At 42.8% G+C, this 24,667-nt stretch overlaps 1 protein-coding gene across 1 annotated transcript in view; it reads left to right on the plus strand.

Annotated features, from left to right (window-relative positions):
* The first annotated feature begins 735 nt into the window (after nucleotides 1-735).
* Nucleotides 736-24,667, plus strand: part of LOC134957881 (pancreatic alpha-amylase-like) — a 190,000-nt gene continuing 166,068 nt past the window's right edge. Inside the window, exon 1 of the mRNA XM_063940101.1 lies at nucleotides 736-1,055. Within this exon, the coding sequence (XP_063796171.1) occupies nucleotides 888-1,055 (168 nt within the window). The 5' untranslated portion in view covers nucleotides 736-887. The remainder of the gene's footprint in view (nucleotides 1,056-24,667) is intronic.

Here is a 24,667-nt window from a genome sequence, read left to right on the forward strand (position 1 = left end):
TTATCAGGCCAAAATCTCCATGGTATGTAAACTTTTGATCAGGGTCATTTGGGTAGTTTCTGTTGTCATTATGATTAAAAAAGAGTAAACACAGTTGTTTGACAATAAATGGCATCACCCAACCACTAACCATGAGTGAAAGAAAAGTTTGTGAGTTATCACTCATATTCTCTGACAAATGGCCAGAAAATCACAAATTCTGCTAGGGTATGTAAACTTATGAGCACAACTGTATATGTGCATATATCTATGTATATGTGTGTGAATCTATATGTATGTATGTCTGTATGTATGTATGTCTGTATGTATGTATGTATGTATGTATGTGTAGTGGTGGGTGGGGGCACCATGACATGACCTTGCTTCGGGTGTCATGTCTCCATACTACGCCTCTGCATATTATATAAAAATTGTTATTTAATATCATTGAGAATATACCTTTGCAATTGGTTTGACAAATAAAAGTCAGTTGTTGCACCAAAATCTTCATCAGGATTTTAAATTTGCTTCTTCCTGATATGTTAAGAGAATCGGGCTGTAGGCATTAGCATGGATTGAACAAGGCCTGCATGACAGCATGACAGTGCCTGATCCACAGGGATTGAGAAGGGAGGGAGGTGGAGTAGCGGAACAGTTCATGCTCTAATCTCACTCTAGCCTATTTACAGTTTGCAAAAACATAGCCAGTAGCACAGGGACCTTTGTTTTGTATGCTTTGAGGTTAAAGTAAACCTAAAGTCAATTACCGCTGTGTTATCAAAAATAAAAATATAGACAAGGCTGAAACCAGATGATTTTAACCAGCAAAAAACAGGTTGTGACAATTCTGTGGTGTTCCATATAAAGGGAGAAGATTCAGAAGGTGACAAGGCACTGGATAGTACAACATGAAGTTTCTGGTGTTTCTCCTGGTTGTTGGTGCCTGTACTGGGCAGTTTAATCCTAATGTTGAATGTGGTAAAACATCTATTGTTCACTTGTTTGAGTGGCGATGGGAAGACATTGCCACAGAATGTGAGCAATATCTGGGACCAAATGGTTTCGGGGGTGTCCAGGTAAGAATGTTTGCCTTTTCAGATACTTAGCTGTTACAGACATACTGTATTCATTCTTGTCACACTGCAGTCAGAAGACCACCTCACATTGGTGTGCAGGGTGTTTGGTGCACATAGGCCCTCATTCTGATCTGATCGCACGCTGCACTTCTTCGCAGCGGTGCGATTGAGTCTGGAATGCGCAGCGGCGACCGCAAGAAGATTGACAGCAGGAAGGCGTTCCAGGGCGTCAACTGACCATTTGAAACCGTTTTCAGGGAGTGGTAAGAAAAACGCAGGCGTGCCCAGGCGAACGGAGGGCGGATGTCTGACGTCAAAGCCTTGACCATCATCACTGGACCCATCGCATAGGTTAAGTATGTCCAGGGCTGGTCTTGTTTTGTGTGAAACTTTTTTAGCATAGCAGGGCTGCACAAGCGATCGCAGCCCTGCTATGCTAAAATACACTGCCCCATAGGCGGAGATTAGTTGATTGCACCAGGAGCAAAAAGTTGCTTGGTGCAATCAACTCGGAATGAGTGCCATAGGCCCCTGGGGGGGGGGGGGGAGCACACTACAAACCCATGGTCCCCCATGGTTGCAGCAGCAAAAATCACTTGAAAAATGATGGAGTGGCCATACTCCCAGAAACTTACACATGCACAGTAGACTCTGGCACAATTTCAGAGTCTACTGTGGCATAGAGAGGAGGGGGCCCACACGGAGTCTGCATATGGAGCCTCTTCTCTCTTAAACCACTTCTGCAACTGCAGTTCCATTTTCTCATATAATGCATATCTATCTATCTATCTATCTATCTATCTATCTATCTATCTATCTATCTATCTATCTATCTATCTATCTCTATCTATATCTCTGTCTGTCTGTCTGTCTGTCTATCTTGGTAGTTGTAAGTTGTGATAAAGGTAAAGGCCAGTACTGACGGGAGAGATGCGTGCTGAACGATCTTAACACAGACCGCTCAGCACACATCTCTCCCCCACTCAGCACAGCACGATGTGTGCTGAGCGAGGGGGGTGGACGGGGGGGAAGCGCTCATTTCCCCCAGCGATGTGCTAGATTGAGCCTGCATGCAGGCCAATCTAGGACCGGCGATAGCGACGCGCGGGACCGTGCATCGCTATCGCTGTGGGGGGTACACATGGAGAGATCAGTGCTTAAATTCTAAGTAATCTAGTCAGATTGCTTAGAATTTAAGCACTGATCTCTCCGTGTGTACTCCCCTTAAGTCCACAGGTTGAATAGCTAGCTTAACCAAGCATTTGGTCTATTAACCAGGTAGAAGAGCAAGGAGTGAGACAACACACAGTTAATGCAGTAGTACTATCTATATAATTATCTATCGACTGTAAAATCTAGCATTATGGTAGTTTCATATTTTTAATGGGGATTTAATATTCGGTATTGCTTTTATACCAAGTTAGTATTGTGCTAATTATGGATGAACGGGTTCGGTTCCCTGAGAACCGAACCCTACCGAACATCATGTCCCGAGCCCGGATCCGAGTCCGGCTCAGGGTTTCCCGCCAGACTCAGAAACCAGAACGAGGCAAAATGTCATTATACCGCTGTCAGATTCTCGCTGGTTTTGAATTCCATATAATGAGCCACGCGTCACCGCCATTTCCACTCCAGTCCTGGAGAGTGTAGCGAGAGGACGTGTCTCCTCAGTGTCTGTGCAGGAAAGTGGTGTGGTGCGTGGGGTGGCGACCTGCTCTTTTGTGTCATTCCAGTACTGTCTTGTGCTGCATCAGTCCAGTGGTGGTGTCTTGTGCTGCATCAGTCCAGTCACAGTGGTGGTGTCATCTGTTGCAATAAGTCCAGTGCTGCTGTATAAGTCCAGTCCAGTGCAGTGGTGCTGTCTTGTGCTGCATCAGCCTAGTGGTGGTGTCCTGTGCTGCCATAAGTCCAATGGTGGTGTCTTGTACTGCCATAAGTCCAGTGGTGCTGCTGTATATGTCCAGTCCAGTGGTGCTGTGTTGTGTTTCATCAGTCCAGTGGTTGTTTCCAGTGCTGCCATAAGTCCAGTGGTGGTGTCCTGTGCTGCCATAAGTCCAATGGTGGTGTCCTGTGCTGCCAAAAGTCCAGTGTTGCTGCAGTATAAAATCAGGGGTACTGCCGTATAAGTCCAGTCCAGTGGTACTGCCGTGTAAGTCCAGGGGTACTGCCGTATAAGTCCAGGGGTACTGCCGTGTAAGTGCAGTAGTACTGCCGTATAAGTCCAGTACTACTGTCGTATAAGTCCAGGGGTACTGCCGTACAAGTGCAGCAGTACTGCCGTATAATTCTAGTGGTATTGCCGAATAAGTCCTGTCCAGTGGTACTGCTGTAAAAGTCCAGGGGTACTGCCGTATAAGTCCAGGAATACTGCCTTATATGTCCAGTCCAATGGTACTGCCTTATAAGTCCAGTGGTAATGCTGTATAAGTCCAGAGATACTGCCACATAAGTCCAGAGGTACTGCCGTATAATTCCAGTTATGGGGTACTGCCATATAAGTCCAGGGGTACTGATGTATAAATCCAGTGGTGCTGTCGTATGTGTCCAGGGGTACTGCTGTATAAGTCCAGTCCAGAGGTACTGCTGTATAAGTCCAGAGGTACTGCTGTATAAGTCCAGGGGTACTGCCATATAAGTCCAGTCCCATGGTACTGCTATATAAGTCCAGTCCAGTGGTACTACCATATAAGTCCAGTCCAGTGGTGCTGCCGTAAAAGTCCAGGGGTACTGCCGTATAACTCCAGGGGTACTGCCGTGTAAGTCCAGCCCAGTGGTACTGCCGTAGAAGTCCAGTCCAGTGGTACTGCTCTATAAGTTCAGTGGTGCTGCCGTATAAGTCCATGGGTACTGCAATATAAGTCCAGTCCAGTGGTGCATCCGTATAAGCCAAGGGTACTGCCATATAAGTCCAGGGGTACTGGAGTATAAGTTTAGTGGTAAATGTCGTATAAGTCCAATGGTGCTGCCATATATGTCCAGTCCAGTGGTACTGCCATTTAACTCATGGGGTACTGCCGTATAAGTCCAGTCCAGTGGTACTGCCTTAGAAGTCCAGTCCAGTGGTACTGCTGTATAAGTCCAGTAGTGCTGCCGTATAAGTCATGGGGTACTGCTATATAAGTTCATGGGTACTGCTGTATAAGTCCAGTCCAGTGGTGTAGCAGTATAAGTCCAGGGGTACTGCCATATAAGTCCAGGTGTACTGCAGTATAACTCCAGTGGTAATGTCGTATGGTGCTGCCGTATATGTCCAGTCCAGTGGTACTGCAATATAAGTCCAGTCCAGTAGTGTAGCCATATAAGTCCATCGGTACTGCCGTATAAGTCCAGGGGTACTTCCGTATAAGTCCAATCCAGTGGTACTGCCGTATAAGTCCAGTCCAGTGGTGCTGCCATAAAAGTCCAACGGTACTGCTGTATAAGTCCTGGAGTACTGTCGTATAAGTCCAGTCCAGTGGTGCAGTCATATAAGTCCAGGGGTACTGCCATATAAGTCCAGGGGTACTGCTGTATAAGTCCAGTCCAGTAGTGCAGCCATATAAGTGCAGGGGTACTGCCTTATAAGTCCTGTCCAGTGGTGCAGCCGTATAAGTCCAGGAATACTGCCGTATAAGTCCAGTCCAGTAGTGCAGCCATATAAGTCCAGGGGTACTGCCATATAAGTCCAGTCAGTGGTACTGCCGTATAAGTCCAGGCCAGTGGTGCTGCCATATAAGTCCAGGGGTACTGCCGTATAATTCCAGGGGTACTGTCGTATAAGTCCCCAATATTGTGCATGCATTACATCTGGGAAAATTGCAGCACGTCCCATGTTTTGCACATACAATTAATTTGGTGGTGCAGAAATTTTTGAAAAATGACAGGGGCGTGCAGAAGATTAGTGATTTAGTGGCCCTAAAAATTGCTGGGAACTTTTGACATTCAGCCACTGCATGCCACTCCTAGCTGGGCCAGGTGTTTGTGCCGCACACTTGTGTCGCTTAGCTTAGTCATCCAGCTACCTCATTGCACCTCTTTTTTTTCTTTGCATGATGAGCTGTTTGGGGCCTAGGTTTTAAAAGAGCCATCCTATCTGACACTGCAGAGCCACTCCAAGATGGGCCAGGTGTTTGTGCCGCACACTTGTGTCACTTAGCTTAGTCATCCAGCTACCTCATTGCACATCTCTTTTTCTGCTTTGTATGATGAGCTGTTTGGGGCCTAGTTTTTAAAAGTGCCATCCTGTCTGACACTGCAGCGCCACTTCTAGATGGGCCAGGTGTTTGTGCCGCACACTTGTCTCGCTTAGCTTTGTCATCCAGCAACCTCGGTGCACCTCTTTTCTTCTTTGTATCATGTGCTGTTTGGGGCCTAGTTTTTAAAAGTGCCAACCTATCTGACAGTGCAGTGCCACTCCTAAATGGGCCAGGTGTTTGTGCCACACACTTGTGTCGCTTAGCAAAGTTATCCAGCTACCTCGTTGCAACCTTTTGGCCTAAAAACAATATTGTGTGGTGTGATTTGTTTAGAATAGATTGGAAATGAGCGGAAATTAAAGTTATTGAGGTTGATCTAAAACCAAAATCTGAAAGGGTGGTTTTGGTAAAACCAATCCAGATCCAAAATATTAGCGTGGATCCAGATCCAAAACCAAAACACAAAACACGAAAAGTGCCCGCCGCACAACTCTAGTTATAATATATTCCAAGCACTGGTCTTTGATAGTTATCTTCTTGTTTGCTATTTGTTTGATATCCAGCAATATTCTTTAGTCTGTCAGGATTTAGTTTTATTTAATAGAATTTCTAATGCTAAGTTGTACAAAATACACTACCTATATTACCTTTAACACTGAACTGTTAATATTGTTTTAATATTTAACAACTTATGGTTAAGAAGAACAATAGTGTCATAAACTCCTTTACAATTTTGATATACCTCTTTTTTTGGGGGGGATAATGTAACCCACAAAATTGTATTGTAAAGCACTTAGGACCTGATACAGAGATGTACACAATTTTGATTACACGCTCAGCTAAAGCATGCGAGGGAGAAAATGCATATGCAAATTAAAATCTGCGCACTCCAATGATCTGTGACAAGAGCACAAATGCCTCTGCACGAGACCTATGTTACCACATAACAACCCAATTGCCATCTGCAAACTTCAGTTCAGTAGGTCTATTCTGAATCTTCCACTGATATTAAGTTTGCTTTCATCAATTATCCATTTAGGAAAAACAATTAATGGACTTAATAAATCAAAAAGGACAATTATTGCCTACACATCCATTAAGACCTTATATTGTGCTTCATTGATTGACATTAATTCCACTAATACCTGTGCAAAAACGCTTACATATTTTTGGTGTTATTGAGAAATGTCATACCTGTATTTACACTCACTACAAATTGTTAATAATTAATGTTTTTTCTTAAATGAATATAAAAGTATAGCATATCTGTATGCTAAAGAGTAGTAAGCAGTACTAAGCAGTGTCTTCCACTGTTGTCTTCCACTACATGTACATTATAGAGGGTTGGATATGTGTGACCCGTGGTTATTGGAATGAACATATGGGAACTCATGTCAATTCTGACATAATTCAGCTACTACTGATGCACACTACCACACATTTTCTAAAACCTATCCTTTTCACAATGTTTTATATCACTCCTAAGATAGTTTCTGTGACATTACAATTTATTGTATGTCATCCAACTTGTGCTAGTCTGCTATGGGATCTGCGGCATTGTGGCCATGTCCCTCAATGTATGCCAAGGTCCTTGAACCAATCTGTGGTGATTTTACTGAGACACTTCACTATTCTTACAACATGAGGACAGCTAGCTTCACCATAAGAGATCTTCTGATCCTGAACCAGGTCATGGATGACCGTTTGGGTCAGGCACTGTTATTTATAACAAACCAGGTGAAGGTTGCTGTCTTCATGGTGGTGGATTGATGGTTCCATCATCCAGCAGGTGATCAGTTTCAGGTGAACTGTGGTTAGAGCATAACTGGAGCGACATCTGCCATAGACAGTGCAACTTGCCTGCCAGTCTGTGCAAGATAATTGCCCACCACCATGGAAGTAGTATTTATGCTTTGCTTATGTTTAATAATACTGTAGGAACAAAAACCAAATCCAAAACCAAAACACATGAGGGTGGTTTTGCAAAACCAAAACTTAATTACGAAGTTGAATGCAGATCCAAAAGCAAAACATGAGGGTTGATGCACATTTCTAGAAATAAGTATGCATTAAGTAAGAATGAGTGGTTTGGTTTTGCTGAACACCGAACACACTCAAACTTTAGGGTTTTAAGTGGAATAAAGTCCTGGCTAGGGTCATCCCACAAGTGCACCTCTTGGATCTCAAAAATGGATTTTGCATGTTTTCGATTGCAAGTATGGCCCTCCCTTGTGATTTCAGGTGCTATTTCACACAGGAAAGTGTATAGAGAGGGTGTAGGCTTAAGTTCATGCTGAAATACTATATACTAGCATCCTAGTTACATGATTTTGGCTGTTCTTTAAATTTTTAAAGAAATCTAGATCCAAAACACTTGATGATAGTTTTGCCAAAACCAAAACCAGAACACAACAATGTTTTAGAAGAAAAATGAAAACACGAGGATCTGCACACATCTCTAATTAATATGATTGATCATTTCATTTTTAGTTCACCAATGTTTGTTTAGTGTACAGTACAATAATATAGCTCAAATCATTTTCATTCATTTATTTACAACATAAAGTATGTTTATATTTATTAGGCAGCATAATAATGGTTAGCATTACTACAGTACATAATAGTAATGAGGTCTTGGGTTAATTTTCAGTAATGACCCTAACTGTATGGAGTTTGTATATTTATGGGCTTCCTTCCACACTCCAAAAATATACTGGTAGGTTGATTGGCTCCCAACAAAACATTTTTCCTGGTGTCTGTGCATGTGGTAGCGAACACTGATGGTAAGGTCAACTAGGGAATATGTGTGCACTACATAAATAACTGGTATTAAATACAAATAATAATATTTAATAATGCTAATATCAATAATAATATTGCTATACCACAAATACTGAGGTGAATCTGTGTCCTAAACATTTTTAGACTTGTACAAGCTACACAAGGCAACTGAGGCCAAGGAGCCAGTAAAGTTCCAGGCAACTGTCAATGAGATGGAGTTCCAGGCAGCTGCCAATGAGATTACCGAGGTACCACACCCATCCCATGCCCCATCCAGTTCCTTAGATAATTTACCCATTCACCTGTACCAGATCTCATGCCCTACCCATAGTCCTCCCAGCCACTCCTTTTCCCCCACTCCCAGCCCCAACAATAGATAATGTCACACCCTCACCTGATCCCTCTTTGCTTCCCAACATCCTTCTTTCATCCATTACTTCCACTCTTCCACTCTCACTCAGAATTCGCCCCAACGTGCAATTTAGTCACAATCGGAGGCAATAAAACTGCTTAATGAGACTGCACTGATTAATTGTATATGCGACACTAGTCTGAATCTAAAAAGTATGGCGTTAGGGAAGCACTTGGGGGCTGATGTATAATGGGCTACTGCACTTTATACAAATTTCTGCACTTTACACAAATATCATGCATGAGAAGGGCATTGAAGCTGTAAAATGGCACCTGAATAAAACTGACTACAAAGTAGATATAAAGGATTTCATTCTACAAAGGAAAGAATTTATATTGAAAAACAATTATTTCTATTTTGAGGGACATTATTACAATTATCTAATGGGTACAAAATTCACCACAAGCTACACAAACCTCTGCAGAACGGATATGGAATAGTGTAGCCTGGGGTGAAAAAACATTGGAATCATGTAATTGCTTCCTATCGTTTTTCTAAAGGGCCATTTTTATGGCCCAATTTGGGGAGAGATGTGTGCTGAGCGAACCGCTCACATCTCTCCGCCCGCTCAGCGCGATCTGTGCTGAGCGTGCGGGGGGGATACGGGGGGGTGGGGGCGCTCATTTCACCTGCTAGCACCAATCTAGCACCAGCAATAACGATGCACCGGGCCGCGCATCGCTATCGCTGTGGGGGTACACACGGAGTGATCACTGCTTAAAATCTAAGCAATCTAGTCAGATTGCTTAGATTTTAAGCAGCGATCGCTCAGTGAGTACCCCCCTTTATACATGTACATTCTTACTACAAAAAGTTATATACACAATAATATTGATACACAAAACTTTTATATTTAGTTACTTTCCTTATTACTTTTACTATTATGTTTGTTTATTTACCTATTTTAAGAGATTTTGTATAGTAATGCGAGACTTATAAGTTAAACCTAATTATACAGTATACTGTATGTATAATTGAACAAAGAAGTCTTATAACATCTCCACAATATTGCCATTTCTCATGAGTGTATTGAGAACTGATATCTTTATTATAATGTCTTTACAGTATATCCATGAACTATAGTGATTGGATTAACATATATATATATATATATATATATATATATATATATATATATATACAATATCAGCACATAAATTACCAGTAACTGCAGAATATTTTCACCATATGTAGAGGCAGATTTGGGATGGAAAACCAGCCCGGGAAATTTATGGTTAGGTACCTGCCTAAAGAGTCTACCTTGTCTACCTTGACGTGGTGGCAGGCTTAATAATTTTTGGCCAAAATATCTGCCAGAAATATTTTTTGTAAAAGTGTGTGTGTGTAAGTGGCTGCCTATTTTGTCAGTCCCGAGCCCCACATTTTCTGGTGGCAGCCCTGACGCCACACTGGAAGTCTGGTTGGACCACTTTCGGGTCGTGGCATAGTAAACTGTATATCTACTATTTAGTAATATTGATATACAGTCACATGCCACTAAAGCAGGTATTATGTATATATTCTATAGACTATGTGTGTAGTGTATTTGAATATGCTTTAACACTGATAGGTGAACAGCTCAGATGTAACCCTTTGTCCCAGATGTACTGTAGAAGTCCTCCATGGCTTAAATAGCTTTTCAAACTCACTCCTGTCATACTGCCTTGAGGAAGGGAAGTAAGTTCCCGTAACGCATTGCAGCAGAGATAGGATCGATAACTGTTTTTTTTTTAAACATCTTTTTATTTTATCTTAACAAGAAAATACAGTCCGCGTTACATACAATCCAAAGAAACATACAAAAAATTTAAGAAACTTTTGACGAACTCTACGTATATCTGAGGCTGACATTCTAATGGGTACCATCTGCATAAGGTACGTTATTTTTGGAAAGAGGACTGATTTTATGACTGCATTTCTACCAAGGAGAGATAATGGTAAATGTGCCATTGAGCGGTAAGGTTCTCTATAGAATCCAGAGTCTTTGAGATGATTTCTTTAAATAAAGTATGTGATGAGCGGGTTATAAATATTCAAAATACTTGATTTTGCCTTGAACAGTTTTGAAAGTAGAGAGTAGGGGAAATGTAAATGTATGAGTAAAGGGCTACCCAAAGGGTGAAAACATTGGACTTTGCGGGATACAAGATATCAAAATGTATCTTGTATCCCGCAAAGGTCCTAAAGGTTGAGATAATAGATAATATGGCAGGGATAGAAGTCTCAGGTTGGGACACCAATAAAGCATGTCGTCCACAAAGAGTGACAGCTTATATTCCTCCGGTCTAATTTTTAAACAATGGAAGACTGTATCATTTCTCAGTGCCACTGCCAGGGGCTCAAGTGCCAGTGCAAATAATAATGGGGACATAGGACAACCTTGTCTAGTCACCTTTTGGACTGTAAAGGGCTGAGATAACTGACTATTCACTGAGACTTGTGTATATAGGTTATGATACATCAATTTATTAATTGATATGTAGGCCTCTGGGAACCCAAACCTCCACAAGGTCTCAAACAAATGATCCCAAGTGACCATTTCAAAAGCATTTCAGCATCAAGGGAAAGTAATGGGTCCCCAGAAGCCCAAACATGTTGCACCAGAGCCAGTACCTTCCTAATATTTGTGACCGAATGACGCCCCAAACCAACCCTAATTGGTTTGTATTTACTATTGTAGAGACTATACATTTCAATCTATCTGCTAGTATTTTAGTGAATATTTTGTAGTCACATTTTAATAAAGATATCGGTCTGTAGAAAGCTGGGGAAGTGGGATCCCGCCCTGGTTTCAGTAATACACTCACAATGGCTGCATTGAAATATGAAGGTATGATATCCTTTTGCATAATGGAATTAAAGAAGTTGACTAAAAGTGGAGTAATCTGATCTTTAATTTATAGAACTCCCCACTTAGGCCATTGGGGCCAGGAGCTTTAGCAGGATTCAAATTTTTAATAAACGTGTTCACTTCAAGGTCAGAAATGGGAGCCAATAAATCCTCCATTTGTTGGGAATTAATTTGGGGTAACTCAATAGAATTCCAAAAGTTTGTTTTATTATCCATAGAAATAGGACCTTGTGCATATAAAGAAGAGTAAAAATCTGTAAAAACATGAAGACTATCCAGTCCACTACTCTGTAACACCCCATCCCCATTTTTCAAAGCCTCTATAATATCTCGGGAATGTTGCCCTTTCAGCAAACGAGAAAGCATTTTACCTGATTTGTTGCCAACTCTATAAAATTTTAACCTGGCCGCCATTGCACGTTTGGCTGCCTTCTGAGAAACTATAGCATGAAATTGAGCTTTATAATGAAAAGATTTGGCTTTAGTACTTAGTGTGGGGTTGTGAGAAAATTCTATAAAGGCACTAGCTAAAGTTTATTTTGCATGAAGAAAATTGACAGATTGGGAAGAATTATGTGCTTTAGTAAAAGAAATACTGTGGCCCTTTAGGATGGATTTTGCAACCTGCCAAAACAAAATCGGATCAGATTTGTGTTTGGCATTATTGAGAGAGTAATCTTGCCATGCTGAGGTTAGGAAGGAGTGGAAACTGCGGGAAGTAGATAAATGAATAGGGAATCTCCACTGTCTGTGAGGAGACCGAGAAGTGTTTGGATCTAAGTAAAGCCATACACCAGCATGGTCAGATAAAACTGATTGTTCTATTTCAACCCATGTAATATGAGTGGTCATATAATGAGATACCAGGAGATAATCGAACTGTGATAATGAGCCATGCGCTGCCAAAACACCGCATGGCTCATATGAGCGTGGGTGAGGGTTTCTTGCTCTACATACATCACTAAGGTGTAGTTGATCACAAACAAATTGGATACCTAGCTGGGAGGAAATATTAAGAGTAGAATTAGGGCCACTCCTGTCGAGGGAAGGTAGGGCTACCGTATTAAAATTACCCCCTAATATCATGTTTGAGTCTAAAAATATATAACTTCTTCACCAGTGTTGTAAAGAATGATTTGCAATAAGCAGTTGGTTCATAAATAGAACATAAAACAACCCATTGGGTACTAATAGTAACATCAAGAAGTATGTATCGACCATTAGGTTAGTAATCTTTGAATGAATAGAAAATGGTACAGAGATTTTAAGCACTATAGCAACCCCTCTAGACTTAGAATTGTAAGATTAGTATCCAGCTACTTTATACCTATGTCTCACCTGCTTCTCATGCTCAGAATCTGTAAGATGAGTCTCCTGTAGCAAAACAACATCTATATTAAACTTCTTGGTTCTCTTTGCAGGAGAGTTAATCCCTCACACATTAAAGGTACATATTTTCAAAGCGGCCATGATGTCAAAAACAGGAGGCGTAAACCCAATTCTGCAATATCAGTCATCAGTGAAGTAGAGACAATAGTACAGATAATAAATATCGAAACATTGTATCCATGTTTATAACAAAACAACAAGTCTAAGAATGGTGCATCCAGCCAGATAGGAGGGGAAAAGGGAGGGACATAGGATAACAGTGTCAAATATATCAACTTTCTGGTGATATTGAACCAAAAAAATGCAGAAGAAACAAAGAAAAAGTAAGACACGGGAAGCACCTGGACGGTGTCCCGTTGCAATAAATTGCCATAGCAATCTGAGGAGAGTCCCAACACTGAAAGGACAAACCTCACACTGCCAACAGTGGAATAACCACCCTCCGGCATTGGAAGGGCCTGGTCACTACAAAAAAAATGAATTGTTGAAAACACATATAACAACTAGCATAGATAAACATTAGATCAAATTAAACCATAGAACCCAAAATTATCCCTGCAGAGTCAGGACATGGGAGGGATTCATCTGCATAACAAAAAATGAACCACAATTGGATCAGCTACCAACCTATAAATGCAAGTAGCGGTATGAACTACCCAGGGAAGTCCGTAGTTGACCATTCAAAAAGAGGTATATCATGTCTCTACAAAGTTAGGAAAAAACATATAAGTCAAAAAACTTATCTTAAGATAGGAAGAATAACATAGTAAAAGAAACGGTGCAGCCCACTTTATTCTTGATCTGACATGACTGATTCAGCATCGAGAGCATCTGTATCTTGTTGCATTACCTGAAGATATGCTTTAGCATCCATAGTGGAGAGAAAGTCCATGTTTCCAATCCTCTGAAACAATTCTGAAATGAGATGGGAAAATAGGAGCAAAGCTCTTTTTGGCCTGACCAACAGACTGGAGCGAAATCTCTCCTTGCTTTGGATACTTCTGCTAAAAAGTCTTGAAACAATAAGAGATGGTGAGAATCCCAAGTCACAGACCCTTTTTACCTGAAAGGCCCTTCACAGTTGTTCCTTTTGACCAAAATTTAGGCAGCGGAATATAACTGCTCTTGGCCGTGCCTTCTCATTACCTCTGGTAGGCCCTAGTCGGTGGGCTCTTTCAATAATCAAGGGACCTGAATCAGGTGGGAATTGAACTAGAGAGGTTATCGTATCAGTAAGAAAGGCCAGCAATGTGTCACATCTGATAGACTCCGGGAGCCACACCAGACGCAAGTTGTTACTTCATGGGCGGTTTTCCAGGTCCTCAATCTTATTCTGTAATTGACGACAAAGAGTGGTTTCTTGTTCCGCCTGTTGTTTTAGCTGGGCAACATCGTGAAAGACTTTGCCTAGTCTATGTTCGGTGGATTTGACTTTAGATAATGTTTGAGCCATTTGTTTTTCTAACATTTCAATACTGGCAGCAAACTTCTCCGCTTGTTGTTGTAGCAGAGTTTTCATTGTGACTTTAATGGCTTTCACCATATCTTTTTATATAATAGGTCTGGAGGAAGAAGTAACACCATTATCTGCCACTGGGTTTTCTTGACCCGAGCAATCATGTGTCAAATTATACATCTTGCACTTCTCAGCTTGGAGTCTAGGAAGCTTGGGTGTAATAAAATTCTCCATAGCTAATGTAGAAGAAAAGCAGAGAATATCTGAATGCAATAAACAGAGTCAGATACAAGACCATGATATAAGAGGATAGGTCACTTTGTTGTTATATGCAAAAATAGACAGCCACATTACTTAACCGGATGCCCCACATACTGTAAGAGGGTAGGGGAGAGTGGCATCAAAAAGGAGCTGTATACAGCATCATATGTTGGGAGGGTGCAGCTCCAAATTTGTACCCTCCCCCACCCTCTCTTGATGCCAATACATACCACAGATGGACTGGAAAAGGTGCTGGTTGAGGGGCCAGCAGGTAAAATAGAAGCTGCAACTGCAGGAGCTCATGGAGGCTGCCTCCTCACAGTTAGTTGGCCTGGTGGCCCAGAGATTTGCTCCAGAGCCGTTATCTCTATTACATCTTAAGTGCCTACATTACATGGGTATAAACGTGCTTTGTGTTACTCACACCGTGTATCTTATATACTGTACATGTCTGGTTTTTATTTTGTTTTTTAATATATTTGTTACATTTTGCACTATAATTTTTATGCTTTTTTTTCCATGTGTGACGTAACACTATATATACATATGATGAGAAATTCAAGTAGCAAACAGAGGAGTACTGACATCACTAAGGAATTACTGTTTTGTTTGTTTTTTTCCACTATCCACTGTGTGCAAGTGAAGTAGCCACAGCACTTTCTAATCTACTTTTTACTTGCATCACTAGTCTGAATCTATATACTGTATGAAATAATAATATGCATAAGTTGTTGCTCCCATTGTGCTTTGTATACACATTCAGTCTCAGTCACACACAGATACTGTATACAAGTATCACATATCAAATTAATCTGTTTAGTCTCATGAAGTGGTTTTTATCACATCTGATTAAATAAGACGCACATTCAGAGAAAAAAAGATGCTACACCATTCGACATAGCTCATTTGCGCCAATCATGTTGTCTCTCATGTGATATTGAGGCTAGGTGTATGAGAACACATCTGTACATAGCTTGTGTTTGGGAAACAATTTTATGTGAAATGCATTGCTGACCTTACCTAACTGGCCAGGGTACTGAAAACAGTGGCCCAAGACCTGGACTGCTCGTAAGTGCATTGCCAACATTACAGCCTTGGTCCGTAAATATTGGTAAATAAATATTGTTTTAGTCATGTAAAAGAAACATATTTCTCAACAAAATATATATTGTGTAATTTCATGGCTACATCTGTAATTTAATTATTGACACATGTATAAACACTGCTCTACTTTGCAGAGATTTCATAATATTAATATTGGCAAAATAATTTTATGGTAAACAGTGTTACTATGTTTAACATGATAAACAAATAAAAGCTGTACTGTTAGCAATTTGTTATGGATACCTGGGATGTCAACAAATACATTATACAGTATCAAAGGGAAGGGGCCCTAGTTTGCACATTGTAATTAAGTAATGAGCTGCTATTCTGCTTGTGCACTATCTCACACTAGCTCACCCTGTAATAACCAGAGGCATTTAGCATAATCCTGGCCAGGGCTATGAGCTTACCCACCGCACCAAGGTAACCTCTCATTGGGTAAGTCCCTAACACTAACTACAGGGGTTTAGGTCTGGGGGCCAGGATACCCCAGAGCCACCCAGCCAGACAACCCCAGGCACTGCATTAGTGATACAAATAAAGGGTTAAATAGGTAAGAGCAGCTACTGCTGCATGTATGAGTGATGTGAGGAGTGAAAGAAAATGATGTGAAAGTGTTACATATATATAAATCAAGCTGTAAGTGCTATAGTGTATTGAAATAAATGTATGATTGCGATGCCTTGGGGGCCCAGCCACAGCAGGTCCAGGGAGCCCCGCTCCCCAGGGAATCCGCCCAATATTGACTGCCATAGTAAACAAATGTAAGAGTCTTACCTCAGTGTGCTCACTCCACATATGCAGGTCAGAGTGCTGGGCTATCTATTTAAAATCAGTGAGGAGTGGGTGGGGCCGGGTGCTAAACTAGGCTGAAGGTGTCTCATGCCTTCAGATATATGTATAAATACTAGTGATGTGCACCGGCAATTTTTCGGGTTTTGTGTTTTGGTTTTGGGTTCGGTTCCGCGGCCGTGTTTTGGGTTCGAACGCGTTTTGGCAAAACCTCACCGAAATTTTTTTGTCGGATTCGGGTGAGTTTTGGATTCGGGTGTTTTTTTCAAAAAGCCCTAAAAAACAGCTTAAATCATAGAATGTGGGGGTCATTTTGATCCCATAGTATTATTAACCTCAATAACCATAATTTCCACTCATTTTCAGTCTATTCTGAACACCTCAGACCTCACAATATTATTTTTAGTCATAAAATTTGCACCGAGGTCGCTGGATGACTAAGCTCAGCGACCCAAGTGGCCGACACAAACACCTGGCCCATCGAGGAGTGGCACTGCAGTGTCACGCAGGATGGCCCATCAAAAAAATACTCCCCAAACAGCACATGATGCAAAGAAAAAAAGAGGCGCAATGAGGTAGCTGTGTGACTAAGCTAAGTGACCCTAGTGGCCGACACAAACACCTGGCCCATCTAGGAGTGTCACTGCAGTGTCACGCAGGATGGCCCTTCAAAAAAATACTCCCCAAACAGCACATGACGCAAAGAAAAAAAGAGGCGCAATGAGGTAGCTGTGTGACTAAGCTAAGCGACCCTAGTGGCCGACACAAACACCTGGACCATCTAGGAGTGGCACTGCAGTGTCACGCAGGATGGACCTTTTAAAAAAAATACTCCCCAAACAGTACATGACGCAAAGAAAAAAAGAGGCGCAATGAGGTAGCTGTGTGACTAAGATAAGCGACCCAAGTGGCCGACACAAACACCTGGCCCATCTAGGAGTGGCACTGCAGTGTCACGCAGGATGGCCCTTCAAAAAAATACTCCCCAAACAGCACATGACGCAAAGAAAAAAAGAGGCGCAATGAGGTTGCTGTGTGACTAAGCTAAGCGACCCTAGTGGCCGACACAAACACCTGGCCCATCTAGGAGTGGCACTGCAGTGTCACGCAGGATGGCCCTTCAAAAAAATACTCCCCAAGCAGCACATGACGCAAAGAAAAAAAGAGGCGCAATGAGGTAGCTGTGTGACTAAGCTAAGCGACCCTAGTGGCCGACACAAACACCTGGCCCATCTAGGAGTGTCACTGCAGTGTCACGCAGGATGGCCCTTCAAAAAAATACTCCCCAAACAGCACATGACGCAAAGAAAAATGAAAGAAAAAAGAGGTGCAAGATGGAATTGTCCTTGGGCCCTCCCACCCACCCTTATGTTGTATAAACAGGACATGCACACTTTAACGAACCCATCATTTCAGCGTCAGGGTCTGCCACACGACTGTGACTGAAATGACTGGTTGGTTTGGGACCCCACCAAAAAAGAAGCAATCAATCTCTCCTTGCACAAACTGGCTCTACGGAGGCAAGATGTCCACCTCATCATCATCGTCCGATTCATCACCCCTTTCACTGTGTACATCCCCCTCCTCACAGATTATTAATTCGTCCCCACTGGAATCCACCATCTCAGGTCCCCGTGTACTTTCTGGAGGCAATTGCTGCTGGTGTATGTCTCCACGGAGGAATTGATTATAATTCATTTTAATGAACATCATCTTCTCCACATTTTCTGGAAGTAACCTCGTACGCCGATTGCTGACAAGGTGAGCGGCGGCACTAAACACTCTTTCGGAGTACACACTGGAGGGAGGGCAACTTAGGTAGAATAAAGCCAGTTTCTGCAAGGGCCTCCAAATTGCCTCTTTTTCCTGCCAGTATACGTACGGACTGTCTGACATGCCTACTTGGATGCGGTCACTCATATAATCCTCCACCATTCTTTCAATGGTGACAGAATCATATGCAGTGACAGTAGACGACATGTCAGTAATCGTTGGCAGGTCCTTCAGTCCGGACCAGATGTCAGCACTCGCTCCAGACTGCCCTGCATCACCGCCAGCGGGTGGGCTCGGAATTCTTAGCCTTTTCCTCGCACCCCCAGTTGCGGGAGAATGTGAAGGAGGAGATGGTGACGGGTCACGTTCCGCTTGACTTGACAATTTTCTCACCAGCAGGTCTTTGAACCTCTGCAGACTTGTGTCTGCTGGAAAGAGAGATACAACGTAGGTTTTAAATCTAGGATCGAGCACGGTGGCCAAAATGTAGTGCTCTGATTTCAACAGATTGACCACCCATGAATCCTGGTTAAGCGAAAGAAGGGCTCCATCCACAAGTCCCACATGCCTAGCGGAATCGCTCAGTTTTAGCTCCTCCTTCAATGCCTCCAGCTTCTTCTGCAAAAGCCTGATGAGGGGAATGACCTGACTCAGGCTGGCAGTGTCTGAACTGACTTCACGTGTGGCAAGTTCAAAAGGTTGCAGAACCTTGCACAACGTTGAAATCATTCTCCACTGCGCTTGAGACAGGTGCATTCCACCTCCTTTGCCTATATCGTGGGCAGATGTATAGGCTTGAATGGCCTTTTGCTGCTCCTCCATCCTTTGAAGCATATTGAGGGTTGAATTCCACCTTGTTACCACCTCTTGCTTCAGATGATGGCAGGGCAGGTTCAGGTGTTTTTGGTGGTGCTCCAGTCTTCTGTACGCGGTGCCTGTACGCCGAAAGTGGCCCGCAATTCTTCTGGCCACCGACAGCATCTCTTGCACGCCCCTGTCGTTTTTTAAATAATTCTGCACCACCAAATTCAAGGTATGTGCAATACATGGGACATGCTGGAATTTGCCCAGATGTAATGCACGCACAATATTGCTGGCGTTGTCCGATGCCACAAATCCCCAGGAGAGTCCAATTGGGGTAAGCCATTCTGCGATGATCTTCCTCAGTTGCCGTAAGAGGTTTTCAGCTGTGTGCGTATTCTGGAAAGCGGTGATACAAAGCGTAGCCTGCCTAGGAACGAGTTGGCGTTTGCGAGATGCTGCTACTGGTGCCGCCGCTGCTGTTCTTGCTGCGGGAGGCAATACATCTACCCAGTGGGCTGTCACAGTCATGTAGTCCTGAGTCTGCCCTGCTCCACTTGTCCACGTGTCCGTGGTTAAGTGGACATTGGGTACAACTGCATTTTTTAGGACACTGGTGACTCTTTTTCGGACATCTGTGTACATTCTCGGTATCGCCTGCCTAGAGAAATGGAACCTAGATGGTATTTGGTACCGGGGACACAGTACCTCAATCAAGTCTATAGTTGGCTCTGAAGTAACGATGGATACCGGAACCACGTTTCTCACCGCCCAGGCTGCCAAGGCCTCAGTTATCCGCTTTGCAGCACGATGACTGCTGTGATATTTCATCTTCCTCGCAAAGGACTGTTGGACAGTCAATTGCTTACTGGAAGTAGTACAAGTGGTCTTCCGACTTCCCCTCTGGGATGACCATCGACTCCAAGCAGCAACAACAGCAGCGCCAGCAGCAGTAGGCGTTACACTCAAGGATGCATCGGAGGAATCCCAGGCAGGAGAGGACTCGTCAGACTTGCCAGTGACATGGCCTGCAGGACTATTGGCTTTCCTGGGTAAGGAGGAAATTGACACTGAGGAAGTTGGTGGTGTGGTTTGCGTAAGCTTGGTTACAAGAGGAAAGGATTTACTGGTCAGTGGACTGCTTCCGCTGTCGCCCAAAGTTTTTGAACTTGTCACTGACTTATGATGAATGCGCTGCAGGTGACGTATAAGGGAGGATGTTCCGAGGTGGTTAACGTCCTTACCCCTACTTATTACAGCTTGACAAAGGCAACACACGGCTTGACATCTGTTGTCCGCATTTGTGTTGAAATAATTCCACACCGAAGAGCTGATTTTTTTTGTATTTTGACCAGGCATGTCAATGGCCATATTCGTCCCACGGACAACAGGTGTCTCCCCGGGTGCCTGACTTAAACAAACCACCTCACCATCAGAATCCTCCTTGTCAATTTCCTCCCCAGCGCAAGCAACACCCATATTCTCATCCTGGTGTACTTCAACACTGACATCTTCAATTTGACTATCAGGAACTGGACTGCTGGTGCTCCTTCCAGCACTTGCAGGGGGCGTGCAAATGGTGGAAGGTGCAAGCTCTTTCCGTCCAGTGTTGGGAAGGTCAGGCATCGCAACCGACACTATTGGACTCTCCTTTGGGATTTGTGATTTCGAAAAACGCACAGTTCTTTGCTGTGCTTTTGCCGCAAGTCTTTTCTTTTTTCTAGCGAGAGGATGAGTGCTTCCATCCTCATGTGAAGCTGAACCACTAGCCATGAACATAGGCCAGGGCCTCAGCCGTTCCTTGCCACTCCGTGTCGTAAATGGCATATTGGCAAGTTTACGCTTCTCCTCAGACGCTTTTCATTTTGATTTTTGGGTCATTTTTTTACTGATCTTTTGTGTTTTGGATTTTACATGCTCTGTTCTATGACATTGGGCATCGGCCTTGGCAGACGACGTTGATGGCATTTCATCGTCTCGGCCATGACTAGTGGCAGCAGCTTCAGCACGAGGTGGAAGTGAATCTTGATCTTTCCCTATTTTTTTAACCTCCACATTTTTGTTCTCCATATTTTAATGCGCACAACTAAAAGACACCACAGGTATACAATGTAGATGGATGGATATACTACTAGTATACTTTATGTATGACGACGAGTGACGACACAGAGGTAGGTACAGCAGTGGCCTACCGTACTGCTATATACAGTATAATGGACCTGGTGGACACTGTCAGCAGACTGCGTTTATAGTATAAAGAAAAAAAGACACCACAGGTATACAATGTAGATGGATGGATATACTACTAGTATACTTTATGTATGACGACGAGTGACGACACAGAGGTAGGTACAGCAGCGGCCTACCGTACTGCTATATACAGTATAATGGACCTGGTGGACACTGTCAGCAGACTGCGTTTATAGTATAAAGAAAAAAAGCCACCACAGGTATACAATGTAGATGGATGGATATACTACTAGTATACTTTATGTATGACGACGAGTGACGACACAGAGGTAGGTACAGCAGTGGCCTACCGTACTGCTATATACAGTATAATGGACCTGATGGACACTGTCAGCAGACTGCGTTTATAGTATAAAGAAAAAAAGACACCACAGGTATACAATGTAGATGGATGGATATACTACTAGTATACTTTATGTATGACGACGAGTAACGACACAGAGGTAGGTACAGCAGTGGCCTACCGTACTGCTATATACAGTATAATGGACCTGGTGGACACTGTCAGCAGACTGCGGTTATAGTATAAAGAAAAAAAGCCACCACAGGTATACAATGTAGATGGATGGATATACTACTAGTATACTTTATGTATGATGACGAGTGACGACACAGAGGTAGGTACAGCAACGGCCTACCGTACTGCTATATACAGTATAACGGACCTGGTGGACACTGTCAGCAGACTGCGTTTATAGTATAAAGAAAAAAAGACACCACAGGTATACAATGTAGATGGATGGATATACTACTAGTATACTTTATGTATGATGACGAGTGACGTCACAGAGGTAGGTACAGCAGTGGCCTACCGTACTGCTATATACAGTATTATGGACCTGGTGGACACTGTCAGCAGACTGTGTTTATAGTAAAAAGAAAAAAAGACACCACAGGTATACAATGTAGATGGATGGATATACTACTAGTATACTTTATGTATGACGACGAGTGACGACACAGAGGTAGGTACAGCAGTGGCCTACCGTACTGCTATATACAGTATAATGGACCTGGTGGACACTGTCAGCAAACTGCGTTTATAGTATAAAAAAAAAAAGACACCACAGGTATACAATGTAGATGGATGGATATACTACTAGTATACTTTATGTATGACGACAAGTGACGACACAGAGGTAGGTACAGCAGTGGCCTACCGTACTGCTATATACAGTATAATGGAACTGGTGGACACTGTCAGCAGACTGCGTTTATAGTTTAAAGAAAATAAGACACCACAGGTATACAATGTAGATGGATGGATATACTACTAGTATACTTTATGTATGACGACGAGTGACGACACAGAGGTAGGTACAGCAGTGGCCTACCGTACTGCTATATACAGTATAATGGACCTGGTGGACACTGTCAGCAGACTGCATTTATAGTATAAAAAAAAAAAGACACCACAGGTATACAATGTAGATGGATGGATATACTACTAGTATACTTTATGTATGACGACGAGTGACGACACAGAGGTAGGTACAGCAACGGCCTACCGTACTGCTATATACTGTATAATGGACCTGGTGGACACTGTCAGCAGACTGCGTTTATAGTATAAAGAAAAAAAGACACCACAGGAGTGTTTTTCAGGCAGACAAACGTATACTGGTGGTCACTGTCAGCAAAACTCTGCACTGTACTCCTGCTATAGCTGCTCCCCAGTCTCCCCCACAATTAAGCAGTGTGAGCACTCAGCACAGTCAGATATATCATTCAGCACACTAAGGCTGAGCACAGATATGGTATGGAGCGTTTTTTTCAGGCAGAGAACGGATAAAAAAAAACTAGCAAAACTCTGCACTGTACTCCTCCTGTCCTAACAGCTGCTCCCCAATCCTCCCCACAATAAGCTAAGCAGTAGCAATCAATCAGATCAACTAACTCTAAGGCTCTATAACTAAACGGAGAGGACGCCAGCCACGTCCTCTCCCTATCAATCTCAATGCACGTGTGAAAATGGCTGCGACGCGCGGCTGCTTATATAGAATCCGAATCTCGCGAGAATCCGACAGCGGGATGATGACGTTCGGGCGCGCTCGGGTTAGCCAAGCAAGGCGGGAGGATCCGAGTCTGCTCGGACCCGTGTAAAAAGAGTGAAGTTCGGGGGGGTTCGGTTTCCGAGAAACCGAACCCGCTCATCACTAATAAATACATAGAATCAGTTACAAAGGGAAGGGGGCCCTAGTTTGCACACCATAATTAAGTAATGAGGTGCTACTCTGCTTGAGACTTAATACAGTATACAAGGTAAAAAAGGTGCAGGTGCACTATCTCACACTAGCTCAACTTGTAATAACCAGAGGCATCTAGCATAATCCTAGCCAGGGCTATGAGCTTACCCACCGCACCAAGGTAGCCTCTCATTGGGTAAGTCCCTAACACTTACTACAGGGGTTCAGGTCCGGGGGGGGGGGGGGGGGCAGGACACCCCAGAGCCACCAGGCCAAACAACCCCAGAGCACTGCAAAAGTGATACAAATAAAGGGTTAAATAGGTAAGAGCAGCTACTGCTGCATGTGTGAGTGATGTGAGGAGTGAAAGAAAATGATGTGAAAGTGTTAAATTTTATTTTATACATATGTAACACTTTCATATCATGTTCTTTTACTCCTCCCATCACTCACATTGCAGTTTAGTAGTACTGTAGTAGAGACACTAACATTGATTGGATTCCACTATATTTCATTTTAAGATTGATTTTGCCTGATTATAGTTGGACATCTTAATGGTCTCAAGTTCTTTGACCGATTGCATCCACAGATGTCACCTTCACTCTACTGCACTTACTTTTAGTACTATCAGGAGTATCACCAATCCATTTAGAATTTATCCGAAGAGGATGGTCCCAAGAGTTCTTAAAATATTCTCTCATTAACTGATTTCCCTGATGAAGTCCTTTTAAGGACGAAATGTGTTTGACATAGAGCGCAATTCTCATTCAACATAAATGAACATCATTCCCTTGAATACCTTGTGTTAAAAAAGGGTAGTTATTATATCTGTTCTGTAATATGTACTGTGAGTTTTTGCCTCAAATTGCATTTGAACTGTATTTTTAATATTTTGGGGGTGAGGAAATGAATCCCCTGTAAGCATTGAATGGCATGTTGTGCATCCCAGGCACTGCACACAGCCCTTACGTTGTTCACTCAACCACAAAACGGCACGCTAAATAAAATACGTTTCTGACTACACTGCAGGACTATGTGGTCTGCATGCTAACCATGTGGGTTGCCATATGTGGGTATGACCACGTGCAGTTTTCGAGAAAGGATGGAGAACCATCGTAGCTCTATACATCAAGCTTTACAGTCGGGTTCCACGGCTAAACCGGTGGCACATCATTGTCTCATCATGGGACATCAGGTTGCATCGCTCAAATGACGAATAATTGATTGGGTGGTGCCACCCCCAAAAAGAGGGGGAGACTGTTACCTTCTTCTCAAAAAACTTGAAGCAAGGTAGATCTTCAGATTGGGCTCTGTAAGCCCCAATGGACTTAATGAGTCTAACCCATTGAACGTTTTCTTGCGATATAGTCCTTATTTGTGA

The sequence above is a fragment of the Pseudophryne corroboree genome, chromosome 9 (genome assembly GCF_028390025.1).
Source record: "Pseudophryne corroboree isolate aPseCor3 chromosome 9, aPseCor3.hap2, whole genome shotgun sequence".
NCBI lineage: Eukaryota > Metazoa > Chordata > Amphibia > Anura > Myobatrachidae > Pseudophryne > Pseudophryne corroboree.